Below are 19,661 nucleotides of genomic sequence, written 5' to 3' on the forward strand. Positions count from 1 at the left end.
GCTTACATCACAAGGATAAAGACATGAAAAATTGTCCTAGACGTTTAATTAAGAAATAGAGATTCATAGAAGGTGTCAATACAAATTTATAATAAAAACATTCTTAGCTAAAATTGCATACAGTCATTTGAATAAAAACAAAATGAACAGTTTCTCAACAGTATCTCTGCAAAAATGTAAGAATTTAGCACAAACATCAGGAATTAGGGCTCTTGATCAAAAATAGATGTCCAGAAAAATGAAAAGATTTTGATATTTTCTTCCTAATTGTTTCCTTTTAGCATTTCTGTTTGTCTTGTGGATCAGTATGATTTCAATTCATTTGCTTGAATAGTTAAGTTTTAAACATGTTTCAAATGTTGACAGGGAAGGTTCTGTTGAAGTCTTTATGCAATACTCTGCTTCCTTTACTAAGGCAGTTTGCACAATAATTGTATTCTGGATTAATTAAAGAAAAAGCTGCACACCTTTGAAGTTTAGCCAAAACAGTTGTAACATTGATATAAATATTTTTCATTCATACATTAATGTTTGTTCTTGACTGACCAGAATTCATCACACAATGCTTTCTACGGTCCTTTTAATATCATTTAAGAAAAACTTTGTTTCCTCTGAGAGTGAAATGGTTTGGGATTTCATCAAGCTGTTGATTCATTCGAGCAAAGGTTCCAACAAAGAAAGAACAAGCTAACCAAATAATAGTTTTAAAAAAATCTGGTTTTGTGAATCCAATCTAAATCTATTTTGGCCGTGGGTAAGGCAACACAATCTTCTGCTTATTTAGTCATTAATGTGCATATTTACCTGCAGGGAAAAGGTGCTGGTAAGGTTAATGTTTCCAATATATTTGCAGTCTTCTATTAAACAAATGTCAGCTGTCGTGTTGTCCTTAGTTGTGTAGCATCCTCAGGGACTGTCCTATTATGAGATACAGCACTAAAGCTGAATTTCTCAGCTCATTTACTTTTGACACACTCTGGTGGTGACAGATCTGCTTATCTGCAGTGTGACTCCTTGCACAATGTTGGGTTTAGTTCACAACACTCCTTATTTAAATATAGAATAAAGCTCACCAACTTCATCAGATTCACACATCCTCTTTGGGGTTAGGCTGCCTAAACATAAGCCTTCTGTGAACATGGGGGGGGGGGGGGGTCTGGGAGTCATAGGCATCATAAAATGTTTTTGTCTTAAGGCAGTTTAATCTTGATAAATTATGCTGCCACCTTAGAATGATATTTCTTACTCAGATCTTAAATGATGTGTAAATCGTTTTGGAAAAGGGAGATGTGAGTGTGTCTTGTTTGCTGAACCAGTCCTGGCACTAAAGGAAGGCTGATAGCAAATGGTCAGCTTCATTTAGTAAAAACTTCATGAATTTTATAGACAAAAACCTTAACAAACAAGATGACAAAAACCCATGATTGAGCAAAGCAAAGATGTGAGACTTTGAACACCAGGAAGCAAAGGCACGTTAACACAAACTGTCTAGGAAATAAGCAGTGGGAGAATAGGAGACTAGATCTACGAGGACTGATTAGCAAACTGGAAACAGGTGAGCTGAGGATAGAAAATATTAGGAGATCCTGCATGTGGGAATGGAGGTTAAGTGAGAGGGGCATGCATAAAAAAGCAGGGAAAGAAAATGACTCAATTTTACTAAACACAATTTCACAAGTGTGGCAGATATTGTAACTCCCATAGTGCTCTGACTTAATAACTAGAGCTCAATCAACAGCAGAACTGACATCCATTTTCCAAGTTCCTGTACATGGAGCAGGCAGGCATATGAAACTATGGGATTCTATGGGGGGTTGGGGGAGTTACCCCAAACAAGCACAGTTAAACTGGCAGCAGGTGACAGAGATGGGATCTCCAAGGAGAATGAGCCAATTACTGAGTTTAGCTTTGAATGCAAGACAGGCAGAGGGCAGGAAGCAGAGCTCCCAGGTAACAATGATGGGGAAGACAGACACTCCTGTGGCTGAGGGTCAGGAGCTCAGATCTGGATTTGACATAAAGTCAGTGCAAAAGGCGAATGCGGTCAACCTTTGCGGATGCTGGTGTGGGCCTGCTGAATCACTTCAGCTCAGACAGCCTGACATCTGCCTCAGTCCTGCAGCAATGCTGGCGTGGACTGTGACGCGCTACCCCTGAAACAGTAGACATGACAGCTGTCTGAAGGACAAACCCGGGACAGACTTGTTGGTTGTCCAAGAAAAAGGGTTGGGTATTAGCAGAGTTCAATCAGGGTTAAAGTAATACTAATATTAACCCCTCTTTATACACTTTGTTAAAGTGCATACTGGAAAAAAAACACAAACATTCTTTAAAAAGGTTCTAGGGAAGCCTTTCAGACACTTCCTAGCTGAGACGGTTGATAACGTTCCAACAAAGAAGAGTCCTAGGGGCTGATGTTGGACTAAATGAAGACACGACATCTCTCCAACAACCAGGACAGCAACTCTCAACGAGATGCCTGTGGGAAAAAGGTCAAAGGGGCTGCTTGGATGGTACACTTACAACTTGGAACCTGAGAAGTGCCAGAAAAATGAGTTTAACTTTGAATGAAAGAAATTGGTTTGAATAAAGTAATTTTAGAAAAGACTGACCAAATTTTTTTTTTTAAATACAGCAGCATTGTCTTGTTGCATGGTGTTTGTAGTTTTGAATTGGAAAGAGTTTTTAGTAAAACCTTCTGTGTTCTGGGTTCAATTATTTATATGGCTCTTCTTTTTCTCTGATGTTAAATTGTCAAAAAGCAATGTTCTACCACTTTTGAAGCTGACTGGATTCACCTTTAGGCAACTCCCATTTTGATGTTTGGAAAAAGTCTCTGGATTGTAAGTGGAATGATGTCGACATTTTGTCTAAAAGGTTACATTTTTCGGCTTACCAAAACAGAAAGATCAGTGAAACACAACCAAGAAAATAAGCACATAGTCTAAAATTAAAGAAGAACTATGAATGTCAGGAGGAGGGCAAAGTGATCAAATTTAATGAAACTTTACTAATCTTTTAATTTACTAATCTTTTCAAAATCATCAGCTAAGTCTCATTTCCTCTTAACCTATAAAACATTGGCTAATAAACCACTGCAAGAGGTGAGCGCCCTCTTTTGGGCAGGGCAGGGAAAGTAATCTAAATGCCTTTGAGCAAATGGCTCACAAAAGGCTTGCAGAAGAAAAGGGTTGCCATAGCAACAGCAGATAGTAAAACGTGCAGCCTCTTGACTGACCCTGCACAGAGATGTTTAATTGTATAAGGTCCAGTCTCACTTGTCTGAAAGAAAGGAGGCTGCAAAGACTGAAAAAAGAAAAGGGGTTTCATTTTCTTGCCTGAAAACATTTCTCAACCTCTCTTGGCAAGTTTCGAGATGTTTTTTTTTTTTTCCTGAAACACATGGGATTTTGAAACACCCTGTTTTACAAGGTTAGACTTTAGTTGTATTGGATTAAGTCTGCATCTGAGCAAAATAAATAAAAAATAAAAAATAAACCCTTGGTATAAATTCCAGCCTTTAAAATATTTTTTACTGACTGTTAAAAACATATTGACTGTGTGAATACTTCGATCTAGTTTTATCATCAAAATGAGCTAATGACCGTACCTTTCCCTCACAATATTTTATGTAGAAGTACATTTAATCAATAATTCTGCCACATTTGACCAACTTTTGAATTTTGAGTTTTAATTGAATTCACATGTTCTACAATGAGTCAAGGCTGTACAACCAATTATGGTGTGTAAATAGTAAGAATTTGTGTTTTTGTTGTGTAAAGCAGAAGCACAAGGACATTGCTGAATGTGCCTACTCAAGGGGAATGTATGTTTTTCATTCATTCATTCATCTTCTTCCGTTTATTCCCATTCGGGGTCACGGGGCTACCGGAGCCTATCCCTTCCACTTGTGAGCAAAGGCAGGGGACAACCTGGACAGGTCGCCAGTCTGTTGCAGGGTAGGAATGTATTTTTTCCTGCACTCAATCATTTGGCCGCTTATGTTTCTTTAATTACATTTGTATGTTATTGCTGCGTCCTTATTTGTTTTAGCCTGGGGCATCTAGTGCAATTCTGCTTTAGTTTTATGCACATGGTGTTTTAAGTCATTACATGTTTGATCAGTATAAATTCAGAGGTTAGTAAACATAGTTTACTGTGCAATAAACATGGCAACTTTTAATTTTAGTATTTTAAGAGGAGTTTAGAACTAGTAATTATTGCACAGTCAATGAAAAACTACAAGTTGTTAAATACAATTTAACATTTAATTTTTTTTATTTTTTTTAAAGATGACAAAAACAGTTTGGAACTTAAATTAAAGTAGAATATTAGGTTTCGTTTTTATGTTTGCTTTTTGTAATTTTGGCAGCTATTCATAATTTATATATTTACATCCAACAAATCTATTTAGAATTTATTAGGAAAGGATTTGAAAAATAATAACGATCAACAGTATCATTAATTGTTTTTGTTTAATTTCAAAAGTATTGAGTCAGAGGGTTTCTTTGAATAATGTTTTAGCAAACCACAAAAAATGTTGAGTACACAACAAAACTGTCAGATAATAAAGTATCTGTCATTAATATTGTACTCTGGACCAAAACAGTCAAAAGACCAAAGTGTATGAGACTATGATGAAAAGTCCAGCGTAGTTTTTTTTTTTTTTTTTTCAATTTGAAGAGCAAAGGACTGACAACTCCCATGTTGTTAAAGAAAAGAACATTTTCAGTGAAGAGGTAGAAGACAGTCAACTCAATATATTCATATATAAATTAATATACACATAGCATTAAACACAAAATAACATTCCAATATCAACATGACGCTATTACTGAATGCAAAGTAATTATATTATTATTATTATTATTATTATTATTATTAAAATTACTCTGGCGCTGTCCATTACCTACAGTGCTGAAACCGCTCCTTTATGTTAAATCGTATGTCATGTTTTGTGCAGCATTTTCCTCTGAAAAGATGAAAAGCCACTTACTTCTATAAAAGTGAAGGGAAACAATTTATACCGGACTCAATCAAATTGACTTTCCCAAGGAGTTGAGCCAGAACCGCCAGTTTACCGGCTCACTCCAGTCAGAGCGTGGTGGTGTTTCGTTTCGCCCTCTTTCGTCGCCGCTCCCATTCTTCAACTTCGGATAGGGAATATTCTTCCGCTCATTGTGAGGTTGTCCCTTAAAAATACGTCATTGGCGTAACGACTCCTTGTAATGGCGACCGTGCCGTAGATGTGCCTAGGTTTGTGAAGATGAAGCGAAGAAGAAGTTATTTCTTTTAAGTAAAACGCCGAGTTTCCCCCGAGGACTACTTTGCGTCTGCAACCATCATCCTTGAAAGAGGTAAACTTAGCTGTACTTTTGAACTTTGGTGACCGCAAAATGATGAAGCTTAAGTCCAACCAAACCCGGACGTACGACGGGGATGGCTACAAAAAGCGGGCCGCCTGTCTGTGCTTCAGGAGCGAGGCTGAGGAGGAGGTGAGTTCGGTGATGTTGCTACTTGAAGGCCCAAGCTAGCATTAGCCGACATGGGGGTTTTCGGGATTTATGCGTCGGTAAATCTGCATATTTATGAAAACAGCCGCGTTTGGAAGGCTGCTGGGAACGAAAACTGACTTGACTACCTGGTCCCCGTCATGTCTTCTATGGTTGTGCTTTAAATTCAAGTTTGTTTGCTTGTACCACCATGTTATGTAAGGCTCTTTAGCTTGTATACAGACTGAAAGACTTTGGTTTTCAGCTTAGTGGTTTACAGCACAACCCTGTTAGCAAGCTAGTGCTATCGTTAGCTGCGTGCTAGTGCTACATTTTCTAGCGGGACCGTTAGCTTGCTAACAAACCATATGCAGTGGTGCAGTTTGACATCCCGCTGTCGGGTAGTGACCCCAGCTCAGTTTCAGCTCCGTTTGATGATCTATTTACAGTTAACAAGGCATGGCGTATTACAATTAAATTGTAAACGTAAAAAAAGAAAAAGAAAAATCACCATTCAGAAAATTGGCATGATCGCAAGTAGGCGCCCCTGCTGTCGCGATTGTAAGGCTTACTTTATGAACGTGTTAGTGTTTGTAAGTTATAGTTACGACGATCTAACTACACTTTCGGCTATAACTGGAATAATTGAGTTTCTTTTATTTTGATTTATACCGCTTTAATAGTTTTGTCCAGACGTTATTTTGAAGTAAGCGTTTCTGCCATGTTTAATCTTTTGTCAAATTCAGTTTTCTTAATTCCATTACAGTAACCTTTGCCAAAGCAAAGATTAGATTGTAAAGAGGAAATACTGTTAGATACGTCAGTCTGTCATCGGAGCATGAATATATATATATATATATATATATATATATATATATATATATATATATATATATATATATATATATATATATATATATATATATATATATATATATTTTTTTTTTACCTATGCTTATCTGGTTTGCACTTTGCCACAGCTGCTGACTTCTGGAAAATAAATAAAGAAAACTAATCTGAATTTTATCTTCAGCTTACAAGGAAAAACTCCTAGAGCCCCCCTTAGCTCTGAACTAAATGAACCCAATAAAATGAGCCCAGAGGGGTATCAGCAGTGCTTTGCCATTTCTTTGTTGTGCGATAACTGACACAATTAGTGAGTGGATTGATTTTTCAAATAATTTGTTCCTAACAGTCCTGTGGGATGCCTTTCAGGTGCTGCTAGTGAGTAGTAGTCGACATCCTGACAAGTGGATAGTTCCTGGAGGAGGAATGGAGCCCGAGGAGGAGCCCAACGTTGCTGCAGCTCGAGAAGTTTGTGAAGAGGTTGGTTCTGTAAAAGTTTGTCAACATATAATGCTAAGATCTAAATATGAAGAGATTTTGGTTTGTGGCTTTCTAAATGATACATGTTAACAGAAGCTGCCATCCACCAGGCTGTGCTTCTCTTTTAAGACTCAAATATTTTTTTTAGCAACATGGAAAAGTAGCTTGAGAATAGGCTTAGATAAGGATGGTGTTACATTTCCATTAAATCATAGCTGTATATAACACTCAGGCTGCCTCACTCTTACAAAACACTTTGTCAGTGCATTCGTATTTATTTCAGTGATATAGACAGACGCAGCCTTGCAGCTGTGAAAGTTATGTCATGTTTCAAAATATTGTCAATTGAAAGGAAACCATGTACTGAGACATACGGTTGGTTTAAGAGTTTAGATGGTTGTACCAACATCCTGGCTCTTTTAGCTGAAAATGTATGAATTGATAAAGTTGGGAAGGACTTGCCTGACAGTGGGAACTTAAAGTTAGACACTTATAGTTAGACATCACAGTATGTGGTCACATGAACCATCAACTTATTAGGGTTATCTGAAGCAAGTTGTTTAGCTCTGTGGTCACCAGACAATGACATAATGTAACCCATTCCTTTCCAAGAATGAGCTAATTTGTTGGAGAAACACTTACTTGCCCTCTGAGGTTGTTATAGAGATCACGATTGGTTGGTCAGGTGCCAGTCCTATGGTCACATCCCCCTTTAGCTGCTTTATAATCTTAAACATGAAATATAAACATTAAAACAACTTATACAGAAATTATATTATCAATATTAATTTTACCTAAAGAGGTGGGTACAAATTGGTCAGGGTTGAAGTATCTTAATTTCTGTGGTTGAGCTGTTTTCCATTAAAATGATTAGGAATTGAATTTATTTTGTATCAAGTCACCTAGAAGTGTCTCCACTTAATTTTCATTTCAAAGCAACCTCAAGGAAAAAGTGAAGTGTGCCTCCTTGATGGTGACCGAGTACGCAATCTTTGCCTGAAGGAATTACAGAAAAAACAAGGGGTTAAAAAAAAACTGTCAAAAAAACATTTAAATACAAGGAAAATGTATCTTTTGTTACTCATGACATAGCTTGAGAAACTAAACGTGTAACTATTCATATTGTCAAGACTAACATCATGTATTTCATTTTAATAACAACACAAGTCTTTTTATGGTTAGTAACCATGGCGCTGGATTCATTTGGGGGTAGAAGAAAAATGTGCAGAGTTTGAGCTGTGAGTTATGCCAGTATAGGAGCCGAGTACTAAAACCACATCGGACTTTATTGTTCAGAGAAGTCATGCAGATTGAACATTGGCCGTCCATCAGCTGGATAACGCTGCTCAAACACACAAGAATGTAAAAGAACTATGGACTTCCATATCTGATTCTAGTTATTGTCGCATCAGATAAATTCTTGTTGCAGGATTATCTGTGGTAAAAGTCCCTTTGCAGCTGTGTCTTCTTGATCACAACCCAGGTTTTTTGCTGTTGTGTAATTGCAGCAATTTGTATAAAACTACGGGTACTTGGACAGTTCTGAAATCCTATGAAAATCAAAGTAAACTGAATACTATCTAGATCCCTTCTGGAATCAGGTGGTTCTCCAGTGTATACTATAACATCCCTTGTTACTTGGAGCGAGTAGATGGAAATATACTAAATAAACTGAATCCTACCCTGAATGTCAATATGAAAACTCCTTGTTGTATAACATCTTTTGAGCATGTGATTGCTCAACTTGACTTCTGCTATATATTACTTTTTTGGTTTTTGATGACCAATGTCTGTGTTTTGTTGCTATCTCAATGTTGCGTCACAATATTGGGTCGTAGTACAAAAAATAGATGCATGCATCTACTTTAACCAATGCTCTATACATCATAGACTCTGGCCTTCTAAGCCTCCTGATGGTAGCACACCAGCATGTATTCTAATCCTGGTGAGCCTGGTCAGATTACCATATGAGCAGTGAGCGATTTCTGGTTCTTATTGGATTGGGGTCTTGCCAGGGAGGGGGGGACAGCACTCAGGAGGAGGCCAGAGATTGCACAAGATTCTTTTGTCAGTTTATCGGATCCTTGCATGAGCTTATCCTAGTGTTAGTGATACACCCTAACCCTGATGTGTGAAGGCACGACACAGCGTTGCATAACATTTCATGTTACTTTAGCTCTGTCGTCATCCTCTTGGATTATTTTTACTAGTCTACAGTTGCACAATTTGAGTGAGCTGGTGGAAAAACAAACACTCAATAAAAACACAAGTTGATTTGTGATTCAAGTCTATTGGATTTTTAGTTTTTATTTATTATTCAGTTTGCCGCCTAAAGAGTGCAACACTGAGTCCAAGGCGTAGTAGAGGGAGTCAACATTTATTTATAGAGTGAAATTGAAGCCTGGAGGAGCAGCTTCAAAGATGCCAGCAAGTGGCTTTGCTCTTTTTTTAAAAACATGTGAACTATTCATCTGGGAGCTGACATCTGGGATACTTTTTGGTATCAGAATTTTTTTTAAAGGCACTTAATAATAAGAAGCTTTGTTATTTATTGTTGGTAACCTTGTGGCATTTGCATAGCCCTGAAGAGTAATTATAACTGACAGTGAAGGGGCAATTCTGTTTCTTTTCCTGACCTTTCAACATGAGCCTGTGTGGCACTTATGGGAGTCTGTTACCTGTTGTCTGTGTGACAGCAACAGCTGGACTTTACCTAATTAAGTAGTTATTATTTTTTAAAACAACCACAAAATTTGTCTAAAACTAATTGAAATGCGGTCAATTTTTAGTTTTCTGGATATATTTGTATTCATGTGAAGTTTTGTCTGAAGGGCACATTGCAGCCTTGAATCCAGGTGCAGATTTTATTTTATTTTTTTAAAACAATCTTTATTCATTATTGGGTGTTAATTCACAACACTCTAAAATATATTTAAAGTTACTGAGCATACATGTTTTTAACTTTGATAGTTGGTTTTAGTTATGACAGTATCTTTTGACTTTTCTTTTATGTTACCCAGGGGTTGTTAGATTATTGTTTATGTTTCAAAAAGTGTCCTAACTGATTTGTACTGACCTTATTTTGCGGTCTTATGGTGTGCACAGCTGTGACACAAAAATTAAAGCATTTTTAAACAATTTTTTTCTATGTGGAAAAAAAACGTCCTCCTTTCCACTCTAACCTTACTGTCTCTAACCTATGTTTATCTTTTCTGAAGTTTTTTTTTTTGTTGACCTTCTTGAATGATTTCTGAGTTCAGCATCTGACTCTAAGCCATCGGAAAATCAAATTACAACTCGGTCTTGAAGTTAAGCCGATCTTCTGTCCTTAAACCAACCCTTAGTCTTTTTTTTTTCTACTCATTAGGTTTGGCAAATTAAAATCAACCTAGAATTCAAAGAACACAATGACTTTTCAATAAATGAAATGCACTGCAACAGATGACATGGATGGCATTCAATGCCTATAGTTAGACTTTTATATTTATTAATATTTTTGTAGATTTTGCACGTCCCTCCATCCATTTTCCGAATCCCTTTTGGGGTCACGGGGATACTGGAGCCTATCCTAGCTGCAGTTGGGCGAAAGTGGGATACACCCTGGTTAAGGTCACATGTGGCAGGGCCACAATTTGCACAGCTGAGAGAAAATCATAAAAGTTGTTAAAAAAATTGTCTGTTGTGACTATGGCTTTCTTTGTTCTTGTTTTTGTTTTACAGGCCGGTGTGAAGGGGACTTTAGGTCGCTTAGTTGGAATATTTGAAGTAAGCCGCTGTCTGCTTATTGCGTTGTTTTTGTAGAGGTCTTCAAAATTTTAACTCACTCTCTGGTCATTTCTTCCTTTTAACAGAACCGGGAAAGAAAGCACAGAACCTACGTTTATGTTCTTATTGTAACGGAAGTGCTGGAAGACTGGGAGGACTCGGTTAACATCGGTAAGAACTTTAGTTATTTTCTGCCAAAATTTCAGTTATGCAAACATAGTTTCTTTCAGTCACATGCTAAATTTCATTATTTTAGTTTCTCCCATATCTAGGTGAAAGTGTTGTGAAGAGATTTTAATTTTTGGGGGGGGGGTGCAACGATTCCTTTTAACAATTTATTCATTTCATAATTTGTGGTTCACGATACGATTCATAGTGGATATGGGTTCATTTTGAACGATTCGATTTACTGACTTAAGATCGATCCAGGACATCTTTAGCCAAAAATTCAACCACTGTGTCTTAGAGATAAATACTTAACAGTGCAGCTGAAGTTTTCTAGAGCCCTTGAATGTCTCGCAAGATAATCAAGTGTAAATTAAATATGTGTACAAAACAAAAAAGTAAACAGGAATTAATGAAAAATCTGTTCACATTTTAGTTTCCTAAAGTTCAGCCCATTGTTGTTTTTCCACATCAAAATAAAACAGATGGAACAGTATTGGAACATTCTACCACTGTGTGTCACAGGTCAAAGTGGAGTGTGTGTTCTCTGCTGTGATGCGCTTGGTTTTTTTACGTCATAGTATAATAAACCTACCAGGCTTAAACCCAGATGGTATTTTTCAATATTAATTATAATACATTACATTTGGAAACAATGTTATAATAGTATAGGTTAATTTGATTAAGTCAATTGTTGCACCCCTAGTTTTTTCTCCTCCACATCTGCTTAGTATTAATCATAGTTGGCCCCACTTCCACTGAACACAGGGCTTTCTTGTTGTAGTCCCCCCCCACCCCCACCCCCACCCCCCCCTCCTCCTCTTGGTTGTGTTGACCTAACTCCTCAATGTCTCTCTTCTGTCAACAGGCAGAAAAAGGGAATGGTTTAAAATAAACGATGCCATACAAGTGTTGCAGTGTCACAAGCCTGTGCAGGCCACCTACTTTAAGGCGCTCCAGGAGAGTTGCCTGACCAGTAATGGAACACCATTGGTGACCACGATAGGTGGGGACCTTTCACCTACCTACAGCATCAATCAGAGCTCAGTCTCGGGTATCAGATAACTAAAGAGCATCATGCTCAAACCCAAGGAGCTTTTGCCACCACCTGCGCTCTTATGTGTGTCACGTCTCTTTCTTCTCTTTTTTTCTATCTCGCTCCTATTTCTTCTGTCTCAATAACATGGTTTGCCTTGCCAACTTATTTGTGCCAGGACTTTGGCACAGACTTGATGACAAGTGTTGGGTAAATAGTCGAAAACACTTTGTAAATCTAAATGTAATTTTGGAACCCTCTTCATTTTTGTTCCTTTAAATTTTTACTGACAACTGCATGAAGTGTGCCCTCAAACCCCTTCTCCTTATGTGCCCTTAGTGTGGTGTTTATTGAATGCAAGAACTACTTTTTACTGTTGTAATGTAAAGTGTAAACTTAGTGCTCAAGCAAAGGCTTTTGTGGTCTTTTTAATGTCTCCTTCATTCATTTTTTTAAAGGTTTTTCTGTGAATGAATGTGCCCATGCCCTCCCTTTGAAAAGGATAGGAATTGCTGTGTGCATCCGAACTGAACTGTGGAAAGTGTCTTGCATGAGCACGGTGATGTTGTGTCTCACGCACTCGAGTGACCCGATAATGACCGAACAACAGACTTGTGGTGAAATCGTCAGGCTTGTTTTTTTCTTTTTCTTCATTCTTCTTTGTGGTGTAGTTGATGTCTTTTTAACCCGAATGATGGAACCCTTCAGCATTTTTTTCCAACTCCAGTAGCCTTTTAAGTGTCTACTGTTTCTCTTCATTGAGAGGCCAGCCAAGCACTACAGGTTTCACTTCTAAGAGTATTGAATACATTGTACAGAGTACAGGAATGTCAAAAAAGAACCACCTTTATCCTCTGTTTTTTACCTCCTTTTGATCCATTTTGTTTCTCTTTTTTTATGCTTTCTTGTGACTACAAAGTCTTCCTCCACATACTGAGGTGGTAAAAGTAGATTTAAGCATCTCTGACGTTGATAATGGCGTACATATCACTTTAAGTTATTTAAACCCCATGTCCACATTTTCCTCTTCACATTCAGTTTTGGTTGAAAGCAATTGTTTACATTGTGTTCTCAACATAGCACATTTTGTTTTAAGAGGGCGCGTTTTAATATACATTTTTTCTTTTTATTAATACATTTTCATCTTTCTGATTTAACCCAGCATCCCCTCAAAAACTGTCATGACACCTGCTTGACTATGAAAGTAATGGCTCCTTAATGCCGTTTTTGGCAAGATGCAGAGCAAGCCTTGTACAGTTTGAGAGCTTGTTTTTAACCTGTAAAATGCTTTTGAATACTTTTCCTTTTTTTTTTTGTAATTTGTATTCTGACGTCTGGCAAAAGTCTCTTCAGCTGAGCTGCAGCCATTGGCCTCGGCGTGTTGTGGGTCAGTCGGCTCAATACTGTGAAACATGAGGCGCTGTAGATAGCATGTAAGAGGTTTTTATTGTAGATTGTTTATTTCTGTACAGATCAAAAGTGAGAGTACACATGAAAAAACACCTGTTCTGCATCTGTGAGTGCTACATGATCCTTACATCCTAGGCTGGAATTGGACTGAACTTTTTGGATGGTTTATGAAACTGCTGAAAATGTGGGTGTGAGGTAGATCATAATACACCTAAAGCTGGAGAAAAAAAGAATGTGGATATGGGTGAGATCAAATGGGCTATTTATAAAAAAAATCATAAAAAATTCATCTGTAAAGTTGGGTATTGCTCTTGTTTTTGGTTCAATTGTAAATTAAAGCACAAATCCCTTTTTACTTTATTTTACTACAAAATTGAGATGTCCGCCACCTAGAAGGCCCTCTTGCTTCATTTCCTGTTAAGGTTTTTGACCCATAAGCTCTTTACAAAATGTTCAGTGGTTTTCTATTCATTTCAAAATGTTTGATCAAATGTTATCTGATTTTGATACAGATGGAGAGCAGGAATATTATGCCCACCCTGAATTTCAACACATAAATTGCATAATCTGAATCAGATTTAGTCACTAGTAAAACTTTTGATAATTAAGGGAAAAAAAGTCCCCAAAAATGATACTATACAAAAAATAGTGTTCAATAAAACCCCTTGTTAAAGGTTTAGAAAAACTGGAAACATGAATAAAAAATACATTTGTTTGGCTAAACCTTTGGTGTTTAATATAAACAATAAACTTTGCTGAATAAAATTGTTTTGAAATATTTTTTTTTCCTGGTAAAATACATTTTCTAATCTTGAAAAGTCAAAGCACACTTGCATTGTATCTATTATAACAAAATGTTTAATAAATCAGTTTTATAAAAAAAAATAATAATTTACCCTGGAGACATACTTTTAAAATTTTTCCTTTCAGTTATCTGGTTGCTTGATTTGATGGAGTTCCACTCAAACTGCAGCTAAATGTCTACATGCTCCCTGCTGAGTATCTTTATAGCAGAGTGTCAATTCATGTGGGTCACATGAATAAATATGCACAGAAAACCCTAAACAGGAAAAGTTCACTTTTAGTTACTAATATTTCACCTCCAAATCAAAGTTTATTTTGAAAATAAACAGGCTATTTTTTTCTTCTTCTCTAGAGGCGACACGTATAACCACCACCGGCTTTGACCATTTTCTAAGTACACTTTGATATGGAATTTTTTCGATTTCGTATTTTCTCAGTACAGTTGGGATCAAAAGTTTCTTCCTGCCTGAGAGTTACCGCTAAAAGGCGTGGTGGCCAAAGTTTAGTTTTATGATGTCCCACCGCCAGATAATGTGCTGATTAGGATTCTTTGACTAATACATTGTTCACAAAATGAAACGTAACCCAGAGTAACTGATCTAAGCCCACTTTGGCTCCACTAATGTGCGTGACCAGTACTGTCAAAATGAATGTGAGGTTTCAGTATCTTAACAGCCAGCTATGGAATGATTAATGACCACTTGCAGTTACGCTTGTTTTTCTGCTTAATTCTTAGATCAGTTGTTATTGACAAGCTAATGACTTAAATAGCCAACACTGCATCCTTGTCTTTAGAGCGCATACCGGAGCATTTGTCAGTAAAGGACTACTATCAACTTTATGTGGAGTTACCATGTTTCAAACCTATCCCCTTTGTCATCCAAATGTCTCCATTAAAGGCTTCATTTCATTTGATTAAAAAAAATCTCTTTCTAACCAAAGGATGAAGGATTAGTTTGTCATCGACTCCACCTTCTGGCCAAAGTATTACCATCACTCGGAAAATGAAGTTTGTAATTCTTTCATCAGCTGTATGGCTGCAAATCAATATGAAGACCAGATAATCCAGCTGCAAAGTTGACCTCAGCCTTGAAGTAATAGAACTTGTATTCTCCGTGGATTTTGTAACTAGAATATTATTTTCCTTTCTTGGGACTGTAATAAAACCAGTGCAAGAAGACTGAAGATTGTAATATAAATGTGCCAATAAATAAACACCAGTATTTCACTTTTAGTCCTGCATTTTTATTTGTGCTCATTGCTACCAAGGGGCAGGGGGGGTCAATCCTTGAGTTAATCTGACTGCACCATGTGTCCAGATGGAGCCTTTTTTCTTATTACTGGTACTTGTCATCCTTACAGATCTTTTAGTGCTCTTCTTGGATTCCTTTATTGTGCCTAATGGCAAAAAGTCGTCTATCAAATTAAGTTCTAACAATTGGTATTTTCACCTGAAGGCAGTTTTACGACGAACAGAACAAAAACCCAACAATGCACAGCAATGAATCGTTTAGATTTTCTTTATTGTACAGAAAATGACTTTTACTGAGGCTGTTGTCCTCTGCCGCGTCCAAATCCACCTCTCTGCAAAAAGAGACATTTTATCAATGCGCTGCAGAAGGAACACATTTTTTACACCAGCACCGTATAAATTAAGTTCTTGCTATGTTTTAAAAGGCTAGGAGTAGTGAAGATCATCACTTTCAGCTAAATAAAATAAAAAGTCAAAGTACTTACAAAGTGGAATTCTGTAGCAGACCCAGCACCAGCCTCTGCTTTCTTGTCAGCACCAGCTAAAAAAATTTATTTATTTTTACACCAACGGCACAACTTCAATGCATCTACCATAATTATTCCATCAAATACACAAGCCTATATATATGAAAATTCAGTTTGCAATTTCCATTTTTCAGGCTACCATGACAAAATATAAGGCAGTATTTGAATGATTCGGGCTTGGCCTTCAGAAGATTCTGAAGTAAATACTTCAGATGTACAACTACCAAAACTTAATAGGGACAAACAGTATTATTACTCCAGCCAAGTCACAAGTATTCTATTTACAATCAGTTTTGACTTCCTGTTTAAGTGTTCCATGTGGTCAATGCCAGTGTCTATGCTATGCATGCATTGATGTTCCTTTTGCTGGAGGTGGTGACAACATTAACAGCTTCTATGAAAGTAATGTGTTGATTATGAGTGAATACTTGAGTCTTGGCTGTTGTTTTACATTACTTTTCCAAAATATTACATTATGGAATGGGTTTATTTTTTGAACAACCATGTATCTGAAAAATCCTAAAGTCAGTATTTCAATCTAGGCCTAATGCTAACCATGACTAACAAGTATACTTACGGGGAGCAGCAGATCGCCTGTAGGCATCTCTGTCAGCCTCTCCACGGTTAAGCCGAGCAGGTCTCTCTCCTTCCATTCCTGCAGCAAGAAAAGCAACAAACCTTTCAGATCGAGCTCTAATACACCCACAAGTCATTTTACTTTGTTATAAAAAGGTTCAAGATGATGTTCTACATAGTTTCACATACATTTAATTCAACTTTAATCCCAGAGGGTTCAGTTAGTTATTACATGGGATTTAAAGGTTTAATTAAGAATTAGATGTTTCTTTAAAGACCGACTCCAATGAAAATAGTGTTTCACACAATGATCTTGCAGCATTTTTCTCATGACGGACGACATATCAACAATTTTAGGTTTAAAACTGGATTTCTGTGTATTTCTTAATTCAAATGGGGATGAAATCAGCAGCAGATCAAAACCCACCGTTTTAAAAAAAAAACTTAGTTGTGACGGAGCAACTGAAATGGATGGAGCAAAGTCTTCCTGCTCTAATGGATTCACTTGTACATAAATAGATACATTAACATTTGTTTTCCTCGTCTAAGCTGGCATCTCCTTCAAAACTGTACGGCTAGCTAGCTCCAATACTGCTCGTGATTTTTGTTGCACTGCTAATGTTAGGTTGGGGTTTTGAGGGACCGTAAGATAGCAGGAGAGGGTGTAAACAAAGGGATGATGGGATATCAGTGGAGGGTTACTTCTGCGCTAAATATCCTGCCCATGACTCAGGCAAAATTCTGAAGAACTCCTGTCGCTCTGTAGAAACTACGTCTTACTAAACGACATCAGTTTTTTGATTTTGCCTAAAAACTGTAGAATCAAAATTGTAAAAGCGTTCCCAGTGGTCTTACTTACAAATATCTGTCATATTTGAATGGTGATGGGCATTTCTGTCAACTGTAAAGTTTGCTATTAATTGGAGTATTTAAGACTAAAAAACCCTGATTGAACCATCATACTTTTTAATTATCATAGTTATAGCAATTATTTATAAGTAAATTGGGCAAAAAACAATGGATGAAACTTTGACTTTTAATATTTCTTTTAAATTACTCCCAATTAAAGTTGGTAAGATAAAAGCAGACTGTAAATCTAAATATAATAGATCCTCAGCTCTCAAAAAATGACATGTAAACACAACTGAAAAAGGTAAATAAGAAAAAATCTTGACATATGTGGAATACTGTGACTCCAAAAAAGGTAAAATTATTCATCTGTTCACAGCAGCAGCACTGCATTAATTACAAACACTCTTAAAGTTCATGTTAAAGTGCTGTTGCTCTATTTCAGTGAAACATACTATGACTACAGTACACATACAGGCAGGGATTGTAATGCTGTTATTTAAAACCTGAAACTTCTACAATGACAGAAATCCCAACATTAATATGACGGCTACATAGACATCCTGAATAGTGCCAACTTTGTTTTGTGTGACTGTTGTGTAACGGCGCCCTACCCTTGGGCCTTGGCCTTGCGGTCTCAGGTCGGGTCTGGCGGCGCAGAGTGGCAGGAACAATCTCAGGGGGGAGGTGGAGGAAGTCCCTCAAGTACTGGATCCCCTCATTGGTCAGGTACCAGTAAAAATGACGCCATGCAAATTGCTCCTTGACATACCCACAAGACTTCAGGGACTGCAAGAAAAAAACACGAGATGAAAAAAGCAACGACTCATTGCTTTAAAAAATGAATATGTTAACAGTCTTTTAAATAGTGCACAGACTATCAATAAGGAATAAGAGGCAAATATTCCTTTTCAGAAATTCTTAAGTTGCATTACTAGCACATAAAGTCATATGCTGTACAGGGAAGTTAAACAAATCGCACGGCATTTCCATTTAATACAACTCCATTTGTTTCTTATCCTTATAAAAACTGATATTTCAGGTTGGATTTAAATAATTTTGAAAGTTAATGTAGCTCTTGCACACATTTCACGTGATCACACATCTGAATCTATGTTAGCGGAAGTTAGCACAGACATACTACAATAAAACTAATCTTTATTCAGAGACTTCAAAATATTCCCACATCTTTTGGAGTCTAACCTGCATTGCTTTCATCACATGAAGGTTGGGCACATTCTTGTCAGCAAGCTCTGGATGCTTGGCCAGGTGGACATCTTTCTTGGCCACCATTACTCCCTCTTTAAAGAGGAGCTCGTAGATCGCAATGCGGTTCTTCTTGGGCATCAGCATCTATGGTAGTGTATGAAACAGTGACGTTCCTTTATTAACATTGTCTCTTAGAACTCCTATTAGCACAAAACCCGGCTAGCTTGCATGGCGACAGCAAAATTTAAATGAGGTCTAATAAATTAGCTTTAACTACTTATTTAATGTGTCATCAATTTCAATTAACAATATATGTTGATAAAGCTTTCTCAGCGCTAAACAAGAAAAAACAAACAATAGTTATACGAAAATAAGAAAAAATGGCAGCCGTTCGTGATAGCTTTAGCCGTGGTTACTTCCACACTTTCTGTACTATTTATCCACAACTAGAAGCTGCATAGAAGAAAAATTTGCTTGTAAACGTCAACTTAATTGTGATAAAAATAGGAAAATGGGCGAAAATAATTTAAAGGACAAAAGATGATAAGGATATTTTAGGATTTTTTTTTCGCCGGGTTTCACTTTACCTTTGCACTTGTGGGGGGACCGGAGCCGGAAAGAACGACATTTGTTCGCGATATTCAATTTCTCCTAAAACCAACACAACATAGAATGTCGACCCCTGGTGGCGTGGCGGTATACGCTGAGAATGTGATAGCACAGCAAAGTATACTAAAGTGATCGTACTTGGTATGTTTTATAACACAACTAATGATAAAAACATCGAGAAAAAAAATATATACGAGTGGTGAAATACTGTTAAAGTCTTCTGGTATGGCTACATTAAATTCATTTTTTTCTCATATAAAGCTGTTTTGGAATTCTCTGTTTTAACACTGGTAGTTTAGTTACTGGTGGTGATGCCACCCAATCATAGATTATGGGTAGATTTGCAAAAATATGATGATGATACCATATCATCTTGATATAACAATTTATCTTTATTTATTTCATGCTAACGACACTGTTTGTAAGGACTGGGTGTGTGCTAGGTTTTAAAGAAAGAATATCTAAATAACATTTCCATGTACTGTTTTTATTTATTTATTTTCTTGGAATTGTCCTTGCGTTTTAATTTTTTTTTTCCTACCAATGATGCTCGTGTGTTTTTTTATTAATATCTAAATGTGTGTGTTTTTTTTAATGTGGCCCCACGCTTAGTATTACTAAAACATTAAGGCTTTTATTTA

General features: G+C 36.9%; 2 protein-coding genes across 3 annotated transcripts; one reads left to right on the top strand and one right to left on the bottom strand.

Annotated features, from left to right (window-relative positions):
- The first annotated feature begins 5,060 nt into the window (after window positions 1–5,060).
- Window positions 5,061–15,232, top strand: nudt3b (nudix (nucleoside diphosphate linked moiety X)-type motif 3b). 2 transcript variants are annotated; one of them, XM_023954969.2, is made up of 5 exons: window positions 5,061–5,495; window positions 6,708–6,818; window positions 10,539–10,583; window positions 10,670–10,754; window positions 11,617–15,232. In XM_023954969.2, exons 1-5 carry the CDS (start codon window positions 5,397–5,399, stop codon window positions 11,811–11,813), a joined length of 537 nt encoding a protein of 178 aa, XP_023810737.1. In that variant the 5' UTR covers window positions 5,061–5,396; the 3' UTR covers window positions 11,814–15,232. The 2 variants fall into 2 exon arrangements, with proteins under 2 accessions (XP_023810737.1, XP_078803441.1); XM_078947315.1 differs by lacking the exon at window positions 5,061–5,495 and adding an exon at window positions 5,588–5,665.
- On the bottom strand, window positions 15,222–19,135 carry rps10 (ribosomal protein S10). Its single transcript, XM_004068828.4, has 6 exons — window positions 18,999–19,135; window positions 18,406–18,555; window positions 17,817–17,991; window positions 16,355–16,432; window positions 15,736–15,791; window positions 15,222–15,582 (listed from the first exon to the last, which is right to left on the bottom strand). Exons 2-6 carry the CDS (start codon window positions 18,553–18,555, stop codon window positions 15,541–15,543), a joined length of 501 nt encoding a protein of 166 aa, XP_004068876.1. The 5' UTR covers window positions 18,999–19,135; the 3' UTR covers window positions 15,222–15,540.
- Between the last annotated feature and the right edge of the window lie 526 nt (window positions 19,136–19,661).

The sequence above is a fragment of the Oryzias latipes genome, chromosome 5, assembly GCF_053564925.1.
Source record: "Oryzias latipes strain Hd-rR chromosome 5, Olatipes_Hd-rR_3.1".
NCBI lineage: Eukaryota > Metazoa > Chordata > Actinopteri > Beloniformes > Adrianichthyidae > Oryzias > Oryzias latipes.